Source organism: Scyliorhinus canicula, chromosome 9, assembly GCF_902713615.1.
Source record: "Scyliorhinus canicula chromosome 9, sScyCan1.1, whole genome shotgun sequence".
NCBI classification, from domain to species: Eukaryota; Metazoa; Chordata; class Chondrichthyes; order Carcharhiniformes; family Scyliorhinidae; genus Scyliorhinus; species Scyliorhinus canicula.
In genome coordinates, this window is record NC_052154.1 from 173699570 (window position 1) to 173719024 (window position 19455).

General features: G+C 44.9%; 1 protein-coding gene across 8 annotated transcripts in view; it reads left to right on the top strand.

Annotated features, from left to right (window-relative positions):
• Positions 1-19455, top strand: part of LOC119971908 (serine/threonine-protein kinase BRSK2) — a 1145911-nt gene that overhangs the window by 990818 nt on the left and 135638 nt on the right. For 6 of the 8 annotated variants that reach the window (XM_038808215.1, XM_038808217.1, XM_038808213.1 and 3 more), the window contains 3 exons: positions 10563-10594; positions 13051-13233; positions 18839-18936. In XM_038808215.1, the coding sequence (XP_038664143.1) occupies positions 10563-10594; positions 13051-13233; positions 18839-18936 (313 nt within the window). The remainder of the gene's footprint in view (positions 1-10562; positions 10595-13050; positions 13234-18838; positions 18937-19455) is intronic. The other 2 variants (XM_038808221.1, XM_038808220.1) reach the window with 1 other exon arrangement.

Genomic DNA, 19455 nt, shown 5'->3' on the forward strand with positions numbered 1-19455 from the left:
TATTTTTAATGCAAAGTATGTACCTGCAATCTCCCCTGTGTTTACAAAAGCTCAAAATTGAAGTAATTTTCTCAGATGGTTCTGCTCTTGTGGTTTTGACTGCTTGTTCCATGTTAATTTTATTATGTTCCGTCTTTCAAAAGTCCTGTAATTTTGTATATATACTTCATCGATAAAGTTTCAGCATAAACTCCTTCACAAATTCATTTGTTACACAGTATTAAAAAAAAATCCTGATTTTCCATAGTCGTTCAATTTAGTAATGTAGCTACCATTGTAATTGAATCACCACAGGGGGTTTAGAACTTTTTGTACGTTCAAATCAAAAAAAGGTTAAAGAGGGATTGTGCCATCTGCAAGACGGAGAGGGCTAGATTTTTTTTTGACTCGATTCATTTAAATTCTATTAATTGTTCCCAGTGGTACTACTGCTGTCAAATGTTATTTTCCCTGGGTCAGTGTGCTGCTGGGATTTGGGACAGGAGGAGAATGACAATTTGCATATATGTAAGTATATATAGTATATTAAAATTGCACCTGCGAGCATTGCATTAAATAGGACGGTCCATTTATACAGGCCATTCATTCTTCGCAAGAGTGCAATATTTTGTAAACTAATATCTTGCAAACCCAATGTGTAGTACTGGATATAGCAATGTGGGCTGATTAGCAAGTGCCAACTATTGATTTTTAACCCTTGAAAAGTTATAATTAGTTGGGTTTTTGGAGTAGCATTCTTCTTTAAGCCATTGTTCAATAAAGTGAGACCCCATAAATGCATTTCTGACTTATGAACTTGTGTATCCTGTGTGGCCATCTGTGCATATATGTATATATAGTCAAACCAGGATAAATTAGTTTCAGTTGGGCACTTTTGATTCATGTGCTGCACACAGTGTCTTTTCTGTCCTGCAAAGGTATCACAATCTAATGATGAGGTTGGGATTTTAGATTCTCTAGCTGAACAAATTTGGCTGAAGATACTTCCAGAAAACCATTGAGTTGTGAGGCTTTTTTTTTTTGCTGAGGAGTAGTTTTGAAAAATATAGTCGTAGGAAGACAAGGCTGTGTGTACACGTGAGTGGACTGACCTTCGAAGATGACAGCATCACCATGAATTATTAGCCGACTAGGAGAATATAGTCATGACCGAGGGTCTTTCAGTACCTACGTGGAAAAGCTCGAGGTCTATTTCACTGCTAATAATATCCACAGTGTTCCTGATAATTCATTTGAAAATCAGGCATGGGCGGAAAGAAAAATGGCGATGTGTCTGACTGAAGCAGGTCCAGAAGTGTATGAAATGCTCAAGAATTTGCCACTGCACTAAAGCCAAAAGACACACTGCTGTCAGACACTGTGGAGAGATTCTCAGCCCGCGTTGCGTCTGGTACACATCCTGCAATTTATGGAGAATAGCGGAAGAGCCCTTAAACAGTGTTTGTGCTGGGCACTGAATGTAGCACGATGTTCTTGGCCCACAGTACCGGGTGGAATCTGGTTCACACCCTCGCTGGTCATGAACCAGATGAGCATATTTAAATAAGCCCAAGTCTTCCAAATCCTGGGATTCTCCGCTCCACACCAGGACAACGTGAGGCCGGCGGAAATCATTACTGGTCTCCATCACTGGAGACCAGACAAAATGACCATGCCAGTGGGCCCGATGGCCATTGGAGCCCCTGGTTGGTCAGGACAGTGCAGGGCAGTGCTCTGGCACTTCCCCCAGCACCCTAGAACTACCAGGTTTGCACTTGCAGGGTGCCAAGGGGCACTGAAAGGGGTGTACCCATGAAGAGGGGGACTGAGGCTGGAACATGAAAAAGGAGATTGGGGGCCATGAGAGGGGGCGAAATGAAGGGGGTATTTGGTAACCCCAAAGTGGGGTGTGTCTCACCTGAGGAGGGTGCTGCTGCCAATGATGGGGGTGGCCTGGTGGCGGCTAGAAGGGGGCGGGAACTGATGGCAGACCCTTTTGCAGTGCCCTGATGCCACAATGTTTATAAACATCTAGCTATGATTAACATGTCATCAGCACATCAAAAACAGTTAAGTGCTATCTGATGAGAAAAAGAGGAAGTGAAAGCACTTGTCTCCTAGATATTTATAAACATTGTAATTAGCTTCACAGCAGGGTACTTGAGAAGCATTCAAGAGTGAAGGGAGATGAAAATAAATAATCCAGACACTTGGCTATTACAGCCTGCTAAAAGTTATTTCTCTTTCAAAGTGAATAGAAGGATCTGAGAGGGTTTAAAGCCTTGTGATGTGTTGCTGGCCTTCCTTGAAGTAACAGCTGCTGCGTTCTACACTTCTGTCTGAGGCAGCAGGTGTAAGGGACAGGTAGGGCAGCACGGTAGCTTTGTGGATAGCATAATTGCTTCACAGCTCCAGGGTCCCAGGTTCGATTCCGCCTTGGATCACTGTCTGTGCCGAGTTTGCACATCCTCCCCGTGTGTGCGTGGGTTTCCTCCGGGTGCTCCGGTTTCCTCCCACAGTCCAAAGATGTGCAGGTTAGGTGGATTGGCCATGATAAATTGCCCTTAGTGTCCAAAATTGCCGTCAGTGTTGGGTGGGGTTACTGGGTTATGGGGATAGGGTGGAGGTGTTGACCTTGGGTAGGGTGCTCTTTCCAAGAGCCGGTGCAGACTCGATGGGCCGAGTGGCCTCCTTCTGCACTGTAAATTCTGTAAGTGAATAAGCAGTGATTTTTCACTGTTTTTGCCTGGAATTCTCTTTAGCTTCTAGGCAGGGGTGATTGATGGGGGTCCCTAATGTGTGGGGGGGTCTCTGATGGGGGTCTCTAATAGGGGTGTCTGATGGGGGTTGGGTGGGCATGATTTGTGTTCTGGGGGGCCCACTGATGGATATTGCAGGCACCTCTTTGCATACTTAACCTCTTGACCCACCGCACGTTCCACCACTTCAGGGTCACATTTAAAAATACTTGCACCAATCCATGCCCACATGAATCCCAGCCAAGAGGGATGGAGCATCATGGAGGCATCATGGATCATCCACAGGAGCCGAGTTGGCTCTTATCTGCCCTCTTGTGCAGTTGCCTGGCAAACCACTCAGTTCAAGAGCAATTTAGGGATCGAGAACAGGGGCGGGATTCTCCCCTACCCGGCGTTGCGGGGGAGTGGCGTGAACCACTCCAGTGTCGGGCCGTCCCAAAGGTGCGGAATCCTCATTCAGAGGCTAGGCCCGCCCCGGAGTGGTTTGCGCCCCGCCGGCCGGCAGGAAAGGGGCTTGGCGCCACGCCAACTGGCGGAGAAGGGCGGGACTTCGGCCCATCGCGGGCTGGAGAATTCGGGCAGCCCCGGCGTCCATTGAGTCACGCCGGACCCCGCCATTCTCTGAGGCGGGCGGTGCAACTCACGCCGGGTCGATTTCTGGGGGGCCGGAGAATTAGGAGGACGGCGGGGGTGGGATTCACGCCGACCCCGGCGATTCTCCAACCCGGTGGGGGTGGGGCTGGCGGGGGGTTCGGAGAATCCCGCCCCAGATGCTGGCTTTGCCACCAATGTTACATTTTTCGGGTAAAGCAAAATTCACAACGCAAGTTGACATGGTCGCCAAGTACGCCCAGTAGCCAACTAGAGTGTGGCAGAGGCTGCACATAGGTTTTTGCAGAATTTGAAAGGCAGCAGCTATTCAATGTGATGGATAGCTCTTGGAAGAGGGCTGAATCAGACAACAACTAACAAAACTCTAGATATTTTGCCTTGTTTGTTTGCTGGATTCCCAGAAGAAATTGTGTCCCACAATGGACCTCAGTTTTATTCAGAAGAGTTTGCAAAATTTATGAGAACGAACAGAGTAAAACGCACTCGAGTTCCACCCTATCATCCCACTTAAAATGGAGCAAAAGAGTGCACAGTACAAATGATTAAGCAGGTTCTTGTTAAACAAATGCTAGATACAAATTGGAAGAAACTTCAGTTGTCATTGAATCACAAAGTAGTGATTTTTTGTTCATTCATTGTAACACACCTCACACGACTACTGGCAGAATGCCAGCTGAATTGTTTCTTCGGAGACAGCCTGGGACAAGGTTTTTATTGCTGAAACGAGGATCGCAGAAGAAAAACAATCCTCACCACTTTCCTTCCCACCTACTTTCGTGTCATCTGCAAACTTGGCAATAATATATTTATTTCCCTCATTCAAGTCATTAATATGTGTTGTAAATAATTGTGACCCCCAGCGCTGATCCCTATGGCACTCCACTAGCTACAGTTACCATCCTGAAAATTGCCCTCCTATCCCAATTCTGTCTTCTATCAGTTAACCAATCTTCTATCCATGCTAATATACTGCCCCCAACACCATGGGCTCTCGTTAAGTAGCCTTTTGTGCAGTACCTCATCAAACGCTTTTTGGAAATCCAAGTATATCACGGTTGCTTCACAGCGCCAGGGTCCCAGGTTTGATTCTCAGCTTGGGTCACTGTCTGTGCGGTGTCTGAACATTCTCCCCGTGTCTGCGTGGGTTTCCTCCAGGTGCTCCGGTTTCCTCCCACAAGTCCCCAAAGACATGCTTGTTAGGTGAATTGGACATTCTGAATTCTCCCTCTGTGTACCCGAACAGGAGCTGGAGTGTGACGACTGGGGGATTTTCACAGTAACTTCATTGCAGTGCTAATGTAAGCCTACTTGTGTCAATAAAGGTTATTATTATTATCATCTACTGGTTCCCCTTTATCTATCCTGCTTGTTACCACCCCAAAGAATTCTAATAAATTCGACAGGTATGATTTCCCCTTCATGAAGCCATGCTGACTCTACTTGATTATATTATATATTTCTAAATACTCTGCTAATCGTGGGCCAGTGGGCCTGTACTGTGCTGCGCTGTTCTATGTTCTATATCTTAGATTGGGATAAGTGGTCGGCACAACATTGTGGGCCGAAGGGCCTGTACTGTGCTGTACTGTTCTATGTTCTATTACATCCCTTAAAGTGGCTACCATCTTCCCAATGATAAATGTGTGGTGATATAACCACTGTAGATATGTGTACTTGCAGTAGGGGGATGTATGGCTGTACCTGTAATACAGGTTCCTCCGGTAAGCCCCTGCCGGCTAGCTCCGCCCACAGGGAGCTCGTGTATAAATATGCGTGTGAGTCACTGAGATCCTATTCTACAGTTGCAGCGGGAGGAATAGCATCACACAGCAATAAAGCCTCGATTGTACATGTCTCTCGTCTTTGTGTGCAATTGTTAGCGCCACAAAATGTTAAGCTAACTGGCCTTAGTCACCTGTTTTTCTCTCCCTCCCTTTATGAATAAGGGTTTTAACATTGGTAGTTTTCCAATCCTCTGGTACTTTTCCAAAATTTAATTATTCCTGGAAGATTAGTACCAGTGCATCCACTATCGATGTAGCTACTTCCTTTAATATCCTAGGATGCAACCCATCAGGTCCAGGGGACCTATTGGCCTTTAGCCCCATTGGTTTCCCCAGTACTTTTTCTCCAGTGATAGTTATTGTATTTATTTCCTCCCCCTTTTTGCCCCTTGATTATTGAGCATTTTTGGAACGGTATTTGTCTTCCATTATGAAGACTGATGCAAGGTAATTATTTAATTTCCCGGCCATTCCTGGTTCTCCAATTTTATTTCCCCAGTCTCATTCTCTGAGAGGCCTATGGTCACTTTGCTCTCTCCATTTTCCTTTTTATATATTTACAGAAGCTCTTATTGTCCATTTTTATATTACTTGCTAGTTTCCCCTCACAGTTTATCTTCTTCCTCTTTATTAATTTTTTGGTCATCCTTTGGTTGTTTTAAAACTTTCTCAATCCTCTAGATTACCACTAATCTTTGCCACATTGTATGCTTTTTCCTTCAGTTTAATACTATCCTTAACTTCTTGGTTAACCATGGTCGATTTATTCTCTTCCTAGAATCCTTCTTCCTCACTGGGATATCTTTGTTGTTACAGAATAGATAGAATTTACAATGCAGAAGGAGGCCATTCAGCCCATCGAGTCTGCACCGGCTCCTGGAAAGAGCACCCTACCCAAGGTTAACACCTCCACCCTATCCCCATAACCCAGTAACCCCACCCAACACTAAGGGCAATTTTGGACACTAAGGGCAATTTATCATGTCCAATCCATCTAACTTGCACATCTTTGGACTGTGGGAGGAAACCGGAGCACCCGGAGGAAACCCACACACACACGGGGAGGATGTGCAGACTCCGCACAGACAGTGACCCAAGCCGGAATCGAACCTGGGACCCTGGAGCTGTGAAGCGATTGTGCTATCTACAATGCTACCGTGCTGCCCATGTCATGTCATTAACTATTTCCATAAACGCCTGCCATTGCTGATCAACTGTCCATATATAGTTAAATCGGAATAAACTAGTTTTAAGTTGGGTACTTTTGAACTCCATGTGCTGTGCATTATCTCTTTTTTATCCTGTACATACTGTATAATATATATAAAAACTTCAAAAAATGTACACCTTATATTCAGGTGTTAACATCTTTGATGAGGGTGGCATGGTGGCACAGAGGTTAGCACTGGTGCCTACAGCACTGAGTACCCGGGTTCGATCCCGAACCCGAGTCACTCTCTGTGTGGAGTTTGCACATTCTCCCCGTGTCTGCGTGGGTTTCACCCCCACAACCCAAAGATGTGCAGAGTGGGTGGATTGGCCACGTTAAATTGCCCCTTAATGGAAAAAAAATTATTGGGTACTCTAAATTTATAAGAAAACAAAACTGTCTTTAATGTTACTAGTTAGTTTAAATGGCTTATTTGAGCAATTTATCCTGTCTAAACAAAAATGCAATGCATATTTCAATAAACAATACACTTTTATTTGGTTGCTTTGAGCCTTGTTGATTTGGAGGATTGTAATTTTTTGAAATTATTTAAGAACAATTTATAGCTAAAACACTCCAGCATAAATATGCAAATGCAGCATTATATTAACAAAGAATAAAGAACAAGGAACAATACAGCACAGGAACAGGCCCTTCGCCCCTCCAAGCCTGTACCGGTCATGATACCACCCTTGGCCAAAACCCTCAGCACTTCTTAGTGCCCATCCTTTCCATGTATTTGTTGAGATGCCTTTTGAACGCCGCTAACGTATCTGCTTCCACAACCTACCCTGGCAGCGTGTTCCAGGCACTCACCCACCCTCTGTGTAAAACACCTGCCTCGCACATCTCCTCTAAACTTTGCCACACAAACCTTAAACCTAAGCCCCCTTGTGACTGATCCCTCTGCCCTGGGAAAGAGTGCCTGCCCATCCACTCTATCCATGCCCCTCATAATCTTGTAGACCCTCTATCAGGTCGCCCCTCAACCACCGTCGTTCTAATTAAAACAGTCCGAGTCTATTCAGCCTCTCCGCAAAGCTAACACCCTCCAGACCAGTCAACATCCTTGTAAACGTGCACAGCACCCTCCCCAAAGCCTCCAAATCCTTCTGGTAGTGTGGTGACCTGAATTGTGCGCAATATTCCAAGTGCGGCCTTACCAAGGTTCTATACCAACTCTAGCATGACTTGCCAGTTTTCCTACTCGATGCCCCATCCAATGAAGGCAAGCATTCCATATGCTTTTTTATCTAGTGGAATTTTTTGAGGACATTACCAGTGTAGTAGATAACGGGGAGCCGATGGATGTGGTATATCTGGATTTCCAGAAAGCCTTTGACAAGGTGCCACACAAAAGGTTGCTGCATAAGATAAAGATGCATGGCATTAAGGGTAAAGTAGTAGCATGGATAGAGGATTGGTTAATTAATAGAAAGCAAAGAGTTGGGATAAATGGGTGTTTCTCTGGTTGGCAATCAGTAGCTAGTGGTGTCCCTCAGGGATCCGTGTTGGGCCCACAATTGTTCACAATTTACATTGATGATTTGGAGTTGGGGACCAAGGGCAATGTGTCCAAGTTTGCAGATGACACTAAGATGAGTGGTAAAGCGAAAAGTGCAGAGGATACTGGAAGTCTGCAGAGGGATTTGGATAGGTTAAGTGAATGGGCTCGGGTCTGGCAGATGGAATACAATGTTGACAAATGTGAGGTTATCCATTTTGGTAGGAATAACAGCAAACGGGATTATTATTTAAACGATAAAATATTAAAGCATGCCGCTGTTCAGAGAGACTTGGGTGTGCTAGTGCATGAGTCACAGAAGGTTGGTTTACAAGTGCAACAGGTGATTAAGAAGGCAAATGGAATTTTGTCCTTCATTGCTAGAGGGATGGAGTTTAAGACTAGGGAGGTTATGTTGCAATTGTATAAGGTGTTAGTGCGGCCACACCTGGAGTATTGTGTTCAGTTTTGGTCTCCTTACTTGAGAAAGGACGTACTGGCGCTGGAGGGTGTGCAGAGGAGATTCACTAGGTTAATCCCAGAGCTGAAGGGGTTGGATTATGAGGAGAGGTTGAGTAGACTGGGACTGTACTCGTTGGAATTTAGAAGGATGAGGGGGGATCTTATAGAAACATTTAAAATTATGAAGGGAATAGATAGGATAGATGCGGGCAGGTTGTTTCCACTGGCGGGTGACAGCAGAACTAGGGGGCATAGCCTCAAAATAAGGGGAAGTAGATTTAGAACTGAGTTTAGGAGGAACTTCTTCACCCAAAGGGTTGTGAATCTATGGAATTCCTTGCCCAGTGAAGCAGTTGAGGCTCCTTCATTACATGTTTTTAAGGTAAAGATAGATAGTTTTTTGAAGAATAAAGGGATTAAGGGTTATGGTGTTCGGGCCGGAAAGTGGAGCTGAGTCCACAAAAGATCAGCCATGATCTCATTGAATGGCGGAGCAGGCTCGAGGGGCCAGATGGCCTACTCCTGCTCCTAGTTCTTATGTTCTTATGTTCTTATCTACCTTGTCCACTTGTGTTGCCACTTTCAAAGATCAATGGATCTTTACACCCATATCTCTCTGACTTTCTACATTCCTCAGAGTTTTGCCATTTACTGTATATTGTCCCTCTGTGTTAGACATACCAAATTGCATTACCACACATTTGCCCAGATCAAACTACATTTACCATTTCTCTTCCCAGGTCTACAACCGATCTTTGCCCTGCTGTATCCTCTGACAATCCTCAACACTATCTGCCACTCTACCAACCTTGGTGTCATCCGCAAACTTACTGATCAGACCAGCTATATTTTCCTCCAAATTGTTTATGTATACTACAAACAACAGAGGCCCCAGCACCGATCCCCGTGGAACTAGTCACAACCTTCCATTCAGAAAAACACCGTTTTACTGCTACCTTTGCCTTCTGTGACCGAGCCAGTTCTGTATCCAACTTGCCACCTCACCTCCAATCCCCTGTGACTTCACCTTTTCTATCAGTCTGCCATGAGGCACCTTGTCAAAGGCTTTACTGAAGTCCATGTAAACAACATCCAGCGCCCTCCCCTCATCAATCATCTTTTTCACCTCCTCAAAAAACTCAATCAAGTTAGTGAGGCACAACCGCCCCTTCACAAAACTATGCTGTCAATTGCTGATGTGTCCATTTGTTTCCAAATGGGTATAAATCCTGTCCCTGAGAATTCTCTCCAATAATTTACCTACTGCCGACGTGAGGCCTGTAGTTTCCTAGATTATCCCTGCTACCTTTCTTAAACAGCGGTACCACATTAGCTATTCTCCAGTCCTCTGGGATCTCACCTATAGCCAATGAGGATACAAAGATGTCAGTCAAGGCCCCAGCAATTTCCTCCCTTGCTTCCCTCAGTATTCTGGGGTAAATCCCATCCAGCCTAGGAGAGTTATCTACCTTAAAGTCTTTTAAAACACACAATATGCCCTCCTTCTTGATGTCAACATAACCCAGACTATCCACACACCCTACCCAAGAATCATCTTCCACAAAGTCCTTTTCGTTGGTGAACACTGATGCAAAGCACTCCTTTAGTGATTTAGTACCTCACCTGTTTCCTCTGGCTCAACACATAGATTCCCCCCACTGTCCTTGAGTGCTACAATCCTTTCCCTGGCCACCCTCTTGCTTTTTACGTGTGAAGAAAAAGCTTTGGGATTCACCTTAATCCTACTTGCCAAGGACTTTTCATGACCCCCTCCTAGCCCCCCCTAATTTCCCGCTTCGGTACCTTCCTACTTTATACTTCTCAAGGGTTTTGACTATCCCCACCCTTCCAGACTGGACAAAAGCCTCCCTTTTCTTTTTAACGAGGTTCACAATATATTATTGAAAAGGTTGAGTGTCTTTCTTACTAGCAGAGAAGGAAGAACATTTGTGGTGCCGTTAGCTATGGAACAAGTGCATGAGCTGTACTCAACAGAGAAAAAATATAAAATAAGCCCCAAAACAGAGACTGCTGTCTATTAAGTGAATTTATAATAAGTATCCTGTCATGCCTTTCATGTCTGCCAAAAGCCAAATGAAACCTTAGAGGTCAGATTCTTTGTTATTGAAGAATATTTGATATATAAAAATATAATAGTGTTGAAATAATCTATTAAAATATTTATATATAATGTGATTCTTCATATTGCTTGTCATTAAGTAATATATTACTCAATTTATTTCCCTTAACAGCTAGACCAGATCCAAAAACATTCTTGGTATATGTAAGTACAACTATTAGTTTGAATATATTTATTAGCATCTTTATTTGTTCCTATCTCTGTTTTCCCCTTCTGGCATATTCAACCTGTTTGTCTTTTGCAATATCTCACAATTCATGTGTGACAATGCCGGCATATGGAAGCCTAATGGAATAAAGTAGCTTGGCAGACTCTGAACTTGAAACATGGCTTTCCATCCTTTGTGATTTTAATTTATTCTTGAACATTTTTGATGCATAACAATCGCATCTCAAAATGATTAAACAAAGAAAATACAGTTTTCCTCATGGCTTAGTAAATTAAGGTCAAAGCCCAATGTAGAATTGAGCCATGATAGACTCGCAGGATCCCAGTCTATATATTCCAGGTCTGTGCTTCACTGGCCATTCTCAGTCAAGGTAGCGATTTAAGTGCTGTAACTGACCTCAGCCCAGGGGAAAACTCAGTAAGAGTTTTTGCCTTTAGTTATTCCAATTAGGTTGGTGAGGACTGGACTGGGTTTGGATCTTGTGCCAGTTACAGTCTAATAGACTGGAGATATTCATTGCCTAGGCTCATGTGGAATTATACCCATATCTAAGCACCAGTTAGAGGGGAAGCAAAGCAAACAAAATATTTTGTTAAAATGCAATATCTCCTCCTTCGGCAAAGAGTATGATTGTCCACATAAGAAACTCTGTGTTACTAGTCATGGGTTCTTGCATGGTTGATGACCCCAATCCTGGAGCCAATTTTTGACCGCATACGTGGCAGGTATATCCAAGAGGTGGAATCAGTCTTTAGACTCTAGATCGCTGGTATTCCTTTCTGAGGCTCCTTTTCCAGGCCTCTTTTCCTTTTTCTCTTGCCGTTGTCCTTGAAGAATTGTGTCCCTTCAATCAGGTGGTTCTTCCAAGAGATGTCCTCTGAGCAAAGGTCTCCCAGGCATTGAATTTCTTGAGGTAAGCCTTCAGGGTATCTTTCAAGCGCTTCCTTTGTCTTCCTCTTGTTCGGAAACCCTCCTGGAGCTGGGCGAAGAAGAGTTGCTTTGGCAGTCGGGACTCTGACACGCTTAAGCACATGGTCGGCCCAGCGAAGTTCATTTCGGATGATGATGGCCTCGATGCTGGTGCTCTTGGCTCCTTCAAGGACACTGATGTTAGTAAGCCTGTCCTCCCAATTGATGCGGAGAATCCCTCTCAGACAGCGCTGATGGTATCTCTTCAGGGCCTTGAAGTAGGCTCCAGTGAGGTGATTGTATTGTGTCCTTTTAATTTTTAATTTTCTCTTCCCACGCTGCTCACTGGTTGAGCGGGTGATCAATCCCTGCTTGTGCTATTACCAATACCTTTGTAACTATGTTAAGACATTTCGGAAAGCGGTCTTGGACAGTGGTTCCCAATCTTTTATATGTCATGGCACACCTTTATATTGTAAAAACGTTTGAGGTGCATCTGCTACTTTCTCCAACTGAAATGTGCTCTCGCAAAACCTTTTATCTTTAAAACCTCCTAATAACATGTCAAGCCACCATTTAAAACAATTTTCATTAGTTTAAGAAATTTACAATGAAAGCCTTCTCACCATTTGCATGTCAAATGCAATGGCCGCGATCTATCGGCCTCGATGAGGCCTTGCCACGATCTCGCGAGGCGTCGCGATCTGGCTCCTGCCCACAATGGGCGGAATCCAGATTTGCATGTTGAAGCAAAAGTTAGGTTAAATCACCTCCAGTCAGCTCCCCCACTCAAAGGGGAAAACAGCCTATGGTCATCTGGGACCACGGCGACTTTGCTTTACTTTAGTTAACCCAGCACCAACGTCATCTAGCACCGCCCTGTATAACAGTAAAGACTAATTATTCACCGTCATCATTCCTCTCACTTCTGAACACCTGGTGAATGACTCACCACATTTCGTTAGTGTCTCCATTGCGACATTTTGAGTCAAATATCAACTAAGACCACTCATTTTTAACTAGGGAGACCATTTTTCTTTCAAATCAAGCAAAAAGTTTTGTAAATGAAAGACCCAACTGGGGGCCTCAGTGAGTCAGAGCATTTTGTTCACCTCTGGATTTAATGTGACAGCAGATAGAAAGATCCCATTCTCCCCAAGATCCCAGACTCCCCAAGATCCCAGTCTCCCCAAGATCCCATTCTCCCCGCCTGCTGATGGCTCCGTTGAAACTGGCAGTTTGGAGTGTGCGCCCCACAACACAATCATCTGGTAATGATTGCCCCTCTCATTCGGAGGTCACACTGCTGCAGTTTCTGCTGGAGTTAGGGGACGGATTCGGTGGATCTGAGCAAATGGGGGAGTTTTACCTGGCAAGGGAGAATCTAATTCCCAGGAGGGACTTTTACCACCTCAATGAGCACATTGCCTTGCCTCAAAGAAATCAATGATTAAAAAAAAAACAGTTAAGTGAAGAAAATAATTCTCCTAATGCAGTTTATTTTATGGAGCTGGAATTTTGGGATTTTATGTTTTTACAGCGGGGGTAAGAATGAACCCGAACCAGAGCAGCCTGTTCCAAGAAAGGTGCAGATACGTTCACTTCCGTCGCTGGAGGACATCGATCCTGACGTCCTGGACAGCATGCACTCGTTGGGTTGTTTTAGAGATAAGAACAAACTCATGCAAGATTTGGTATCAGAAGAGTAAGTTTTATTTCCCTCTTGTTAATAATGTTCACATATTGTGCTAATTTTCCATTTGTCACATTTAATTGTCATTGTCTGTCATTAAGTGTGGGATTCTTCCAAATGTTTGTTTCCATATCCCACCAGAACTGTATCAGTTATAGACTTGCACCGACAGCTGTTGAATGGAAGGATAATGTTTAGATGTGCAACTTGTCTCTAGTTATACATTGAAGGGAATCGATGTGGGAAAAAAATCCCCACATCCAGTGCAATCTGTTTCCCGTGAATGTGCTGCGGAGTTTCCTAGTTTCAGTACCCTAACCAATGATTTGATTTGATTTGATTTATTGTCACATGTACCGAAGTACAGTGAAAAAGTATTTTTCTGCGGCCGAGGGAACGTACACAGTACGTACATAGTAGACAAAAAGAATAATCAGCAGAGAACATAGACAGATGATATATCGACAAACAGTGATTGGTTACAATGCAGAACAAGGGGCCAAATAAAGCAAATGCATGAGCAAGAGCAGCATAGGGCTTAGTGAATAGTGTTCTTACAGGGAACAGATCAGTCCGAGGGGGAGTCATTGAGGAGTCTTGCAGCTGCGGGGAAGAAGCTGTTCCTATGTCTGGATGTGCGGGTCTTCAGACTTAATAATAATAATAGCCTTTTATTGTCACAAGTATGAAGTTACTGTGAAAAGGCCCTAGTCGCTACATTGCGGCGCCTGTTCAGGTAAGCTGGTACGGGAATTGAACCCGCGATGCCGGCCTTGTTCACAAACCAGCTATCTAGTCCATTGAGCTAAACTAGACTTCTGTACCTTCTGCCTGATGGAAGGGTCTGGAAGAAGGCAATGCCTGGGTGGGCGGGGTCTCTGATGATGCTGATAATGGTGCTAAATTAAAGGGGTATTAAAGGGGTATTGACACGAGAACGCTTGGAAGAGAATTTCTACAATTATCTCAGTCTAATAAATGAACAGGTAGCTATTTTTGTTGAGATGTACTGGTGGCACAGGATCAGTGCACTATGCCTTCGAGTACAGATCCGTGAATTTCTAGCCTGAGGTTTCAATTGCTCTTGGACCTCCTTCTTCCCACCATCCCATCGACTTCCATGTATGTATACCACCAGAAAGCTGGTGTTATTTCTTCATATCAGGGTGGACTTGGACTGTAGAGTCTACAGTTTGCAGAATAAGGAAGAACTGGATTTGTACAAGCACCAGGTATCAGTCTCAGGAAAGAACAAAGTGTTCAATCTCAGCTATGTCTTTGCATTGAACAGTCAGGAATGAAATGATTTATAACAGTGAACACCCAGCCTCCACATAAATCCCAGATCTGTGTGACTCGGGGAAAACTTAATAAAATTATGATTTCACTTGCTGCAGCAGAGAAATCCAAATTGAAAATCATTGGCCTGTATTGTTAGTGTTGTTTAATATACCTACAGATTTCTCAGGCTTGAAATATTCAATTTTCCAGTTCTTTTGGCACAGTCCCACTCCTCTGCCATCTGACCAGGGAAGCATGTGTTTAAAACGTAAAAGTGTTCTGCTCTGTAAGGGAAGCACACTGCTCAAGTGTAAAAATACGCTTCCAATTTTAAAACCTCCACATGAGGTTAAAGTGAAATGTTATTCCAAATGAATTCGAAATAATCTCGGTCCATTGTGGAGAACCCAACAAGCGGTGCTCAAAATATTTCAATTTATCGCCTCAAGCATGGAACAATTAAATAGACAGAATGGCGACCTGCAGTGCTCTCTGTTGTACCTGTTTAATGGCAGATTATTTCACTGTTTCAAATTTCACTCTGAGTGCGTGACTGCATTTTAAATCATTTCTATTTTGTGACTCAACTTGAAAATGTTATCTTCATGCTGAATATGGCAATCTGGGGAAAGAGTAATAAATTGATTTTAGCACTGGGCACACAGATTGCCAAGTATGTCCATCTGCTCTCATCTTGGACATTCGTGAAGTATGTGTATGGACTGCCAGACAGCTCTTCCGGCGCACAGTTAAATTGCGATGGTTCAATTGAAGAAAGAAAGGAGGAGAGAATCTGGGTAATGTTTCACACATTACTAGCAGCTGGTCTCTGAGGAAGGGGCGCAGTGGTTATGATCTGCAGTTCTTAAAGTCAATGAAGAGGCTGGAAGGCTTTAAGTTACCTCATAAAAGATGAGGTGCTGTTCCTCGCGTTTGCGTTGAACTTCTTTGGAAGAGGGCAAGGCCAGAGTGACCAGAGGACGGGGCGGATAGTGAATTGAAGTTGCAATGGAACATTGGAATATGCTTGTAGACTGAATGGAGGTGTTTAGCAAAGTAATCACTCTGCCAAGAGAAGATCTCATTGTGAGAATGGCAAACAGTATAAAAGATGAAGGATGTACAATTGAGTGAATCATTATTTCACCTGGCAGAAGTGTTTGGGGCCTGGACAGTGGGAAGAGAAGAGGTGAAAGAGCAGAGGTTGCATCTCCCGTGCTCAAACAGGATGGTGTCATGGGAAAACGCAGTAGGTGTTGTCATGAAGAAGGAGTGGGGCAGGACGTCCCATAGAGAACGGTTCCTTCGGATTGCTGTAAGGGAGTGGCTCAAACAGTTTGTGTTCATCTACCTCATATGTTACCACGTATACAGCTTTATAGAGGCTAAAGCATAATCCCTAATGGCTTTTAAAAGTTGTGCTTAAATATTGAAAAAGAAACATTTAAAAAAGCATAAGAATGGATCTAAACAGCTCTAATGGAGAGTCAACATGGACAAAATGTCTGATTGGCCGCCTTCTCAGTTGATTCTAGATTCTTTGCAGTCTATTATGGTGTGGTAGTATGACTAGAGGTACTACGGTACCTGGGAGTGTGAGCTGCTATTGGTGGAGAAGGCTCGCTGCCCATTGACCCAAGTGTTGCTTTCCCATTGGGCAAGATGAAGGTAGCTCCGTCCACGAGGCGGAGTATAAGAACCCGTGTTTCCCAGCAGCCACCATTCTTTCTGTACTCAAGCTGCTGAGCACACTTCTTGTAGATTAAAGCCTTCGATTCGGACTACTCCTTCGTTTCTGTGGTTATTGATCGCGCATCATATGGTGATCGTACAAAGCAGTAATACTACAATTTTGGAACACCTCAAAACCAAATTTTGGGGGTGGGATTCTCCAATAATGGGGCTATGTCCCCACGCCAGCATCAAAACGCGGGCGTTTCACTCTGGACTTTCCTTAAGAATGCTCCTCACAGCTCTGGCCCTGCACCTCTGGTTGGGAGTCCGCGCATGCGCGGCCATGCTGTGCGCAATGGCGGATCCAGACCGTGGAGCGGCACCAAAAATGTAGGAGCCCCGAGATTGCGTGCGTCCGCAGATTGGTGCCGCCCCTTTCGCCCCCCCCCCCCGGCCAACTGTGAGGCCCCCCCCCCCCCCCCCCCCGGTGAAGGATTCCCCCCCCCACCACCAGGGCAGTCGATCCCGACAGGCAAAACGTGGTTAGAAATACGTGATCGGGAACTGGGTCAGCTGTCCCCTGAGAATCGCCACGGAGGCCCGCTACCCGCGCCACGTGGACCGCACATGTGCCTGATTTCGGCGACAATGCCCATTCTCCGCCCCTGCGCCATTCACAATTTTGACTCGGAGAATCCCACCCAAGCAGTACGAAAGTCATATTATAATCTCCCTCCCTCATCCTTCCCAGTGTTATTTTCAAATTGGCTTAGCATTGTGCCAGTTGGGCCGGTATTCTTTTTAAAAATAAATTTAGAGTAGCCAATTCTTTATTTCCAATTTAAGGGGCAATTTAGTGCGACCAATTCACCTACCATGCACATCTTTGGGTTGTTGGGGTGAGACCCACGCAGACACGGGGAGAATGTGCAAACTCCACATGGACAGTGACCCAGAGCCGGGACTGAACCCGCGTTCTCGGCACCGTGAAGTAACAGTCAGAGGATACCCAGGCCGACACGGGGAGAAAGTACAAAGTCCACACAGACAGTGGCCCAAGGCTGGAATTTAACCTGGAGCTGTGAGGCAACAGTGCTAACCACTGTGACAACGTCAAAAATTGCTGGCTCATTTTTCAGTGGCCTGATAGTGACATGAGTGCATTTTATTGTGGCCTGTGCATGAGGGAAATTGGCCACTGTTGAAATTGTTGGGGTGATATCTCATGCAGGGGCTAGAAGAAGCCTGTGGTGAAAAAGTTACAGGCACTGGGCAAAACATGCAATACTCCCCCCCTGCCAGCCACCCAACCTTCAATGGGTCCAGCAGCCAAGTGGTCCTGCTGCAACAGGCTGTACAACCTATCTGGTCAAGTTCAGCCTCCTCATGCACTGGACTCTGTATTTTTGCAAAGGCCTTCTACACGCAGCCCTGGAGTTAAAATGCAGGCTTGGAGACTTTTGATGGGAGTTTACATTGATTTTCACTATTTTGACTGCACAGTTATCCCATTCCCACTGGGCAAGTGTGTTAAAATTGGAACTTCTGCTCAGTGGATGTAACTTAGCAATGGCAGTAATTTATAGTGTCTTAAGACAGCATAGCTATTAATGCAGAAATGTTAGGAACAGACAAATAGAGCAGTATGCAGAAATACAGAAATATTGGGCGTGGGACTGAACAGCCATGCTGCACCTGAAAGGAAGCGCCCCCACAGTGCAACATAGCCAGTGGATGCTGGGAGAACCCGCTCCCGATCTACCCAGCCCGCAATGCCACGTGATGTCGTGGGCAGGGTCACTTTTTGACAAATCTGCATATTAGAGCGAGACAGCAAGTCTTACTGGAATATACAGTTTCCAGAGGCACCTGAGGTGTTGGGATCTATCCCGTTCGCCTTCGAGACCTCGAGCGAGTGCCGTCCAGTACTGGTCTCCACATATGGGGACCAGACGGAACAACACTTGTGGGTGTATCCCAGGGGATTGAAGGCCCCCAGGTGCGTGCCCTATGGGCAGGGTGGTACCCTGGCACTACTGGTGCCACCTGGGCCCAGGTGGCACTGCCCGGTGACAGGGGCATTGCTAGAATATGAGGTTGACATTTCCAAGGTGCCAAGCTGGCATTGTTCATGCAGTGTCGATCGGACCGGAGATGCCCTATGTGGGTGTTGGGAGGGGGTGTGCGGGGAGCCCGAGGAAGCCCTCGTGGTGAGTTGGGACTGGGGGTGGGGGGGGGGGGGGGGGGGGGGGTTGCACCAGGGGCCTCAGAGATTGGGACACCATTTAAAAGCGGTGTCATGATCTCTCGCTACACTGAGGAGTTCTGGCGAGTGGAGATCCTCAATGCAGAGAACAGGGTATGGGCAGCCTCGGCCGTACGTTCCCCACTGAGGTCCTCTCTCTAACCTGAGTGCTGTTCGTTAGCACTTTCCTTCTCGGCGCTGCAAGCGCTCCATCACCCCAACATTTTCAGAAGTGGCAATTTCCCTCGTGTTCAGGCCACAAATGTTCCCATTTAGTTCAATCATAGCCATAGTTTTATAATATTGGTAGAATTGAATAAAGACTGTAATTTTGTTATACCGGTAACACAGTTGTGCAGGGTTGCTATGATATCAAATGACTGATGCTTACTGATTTTATTTTTTTTCTTGATTTAGAGAAAATCAAGAAAAAATGATCTACTTTCTCCTTCTTGATCGGAAAGAACGGTATCCAAGCCATGAAGATGAAGACTTGCCCCCTCAAAATGATATAGGTGAGCACAAAGGATATTGTGTGTTTCACATATATAATAAGCTGAAGAGCTGCATGCAAATCCTTGATACTTCCCATTTCTACAAGACCTTGCACTGATCCCAGCCTTTGAGTTCTAAGTATTCAAACAATTCATTGCGCTTGAGATGCTCCTACTTCATTGGTTGAATGAAGAGTTGTGTGGATCCATTGAGAGCATTGACAGTCTCCTGTTTAATCCCATGTTTATGATGAATAAGTTACTCACTGAGGACTATAGTAAAGTGATGTGAATTTACCTCCTTGTCTTTTGGATAGGGAGAGTTAAAAAAAAATTCTGTTTTCCAGCTCCTAATTATCATCTCTTAGACCGTTTCTGAAATCTGTGTATGTGTAGTTGTTGAAGTGAGATAAAGATTGTGTTTTGGCACGATGCCCTTCCAGTTGAAAAGCTTGATCACACTCACTGTATAAGTTGGTGTATGAAGAGGTATTCCTTTCAACAGGCTCAGAGGGCTTCTAGTGCCCAGAGTCGATGCTT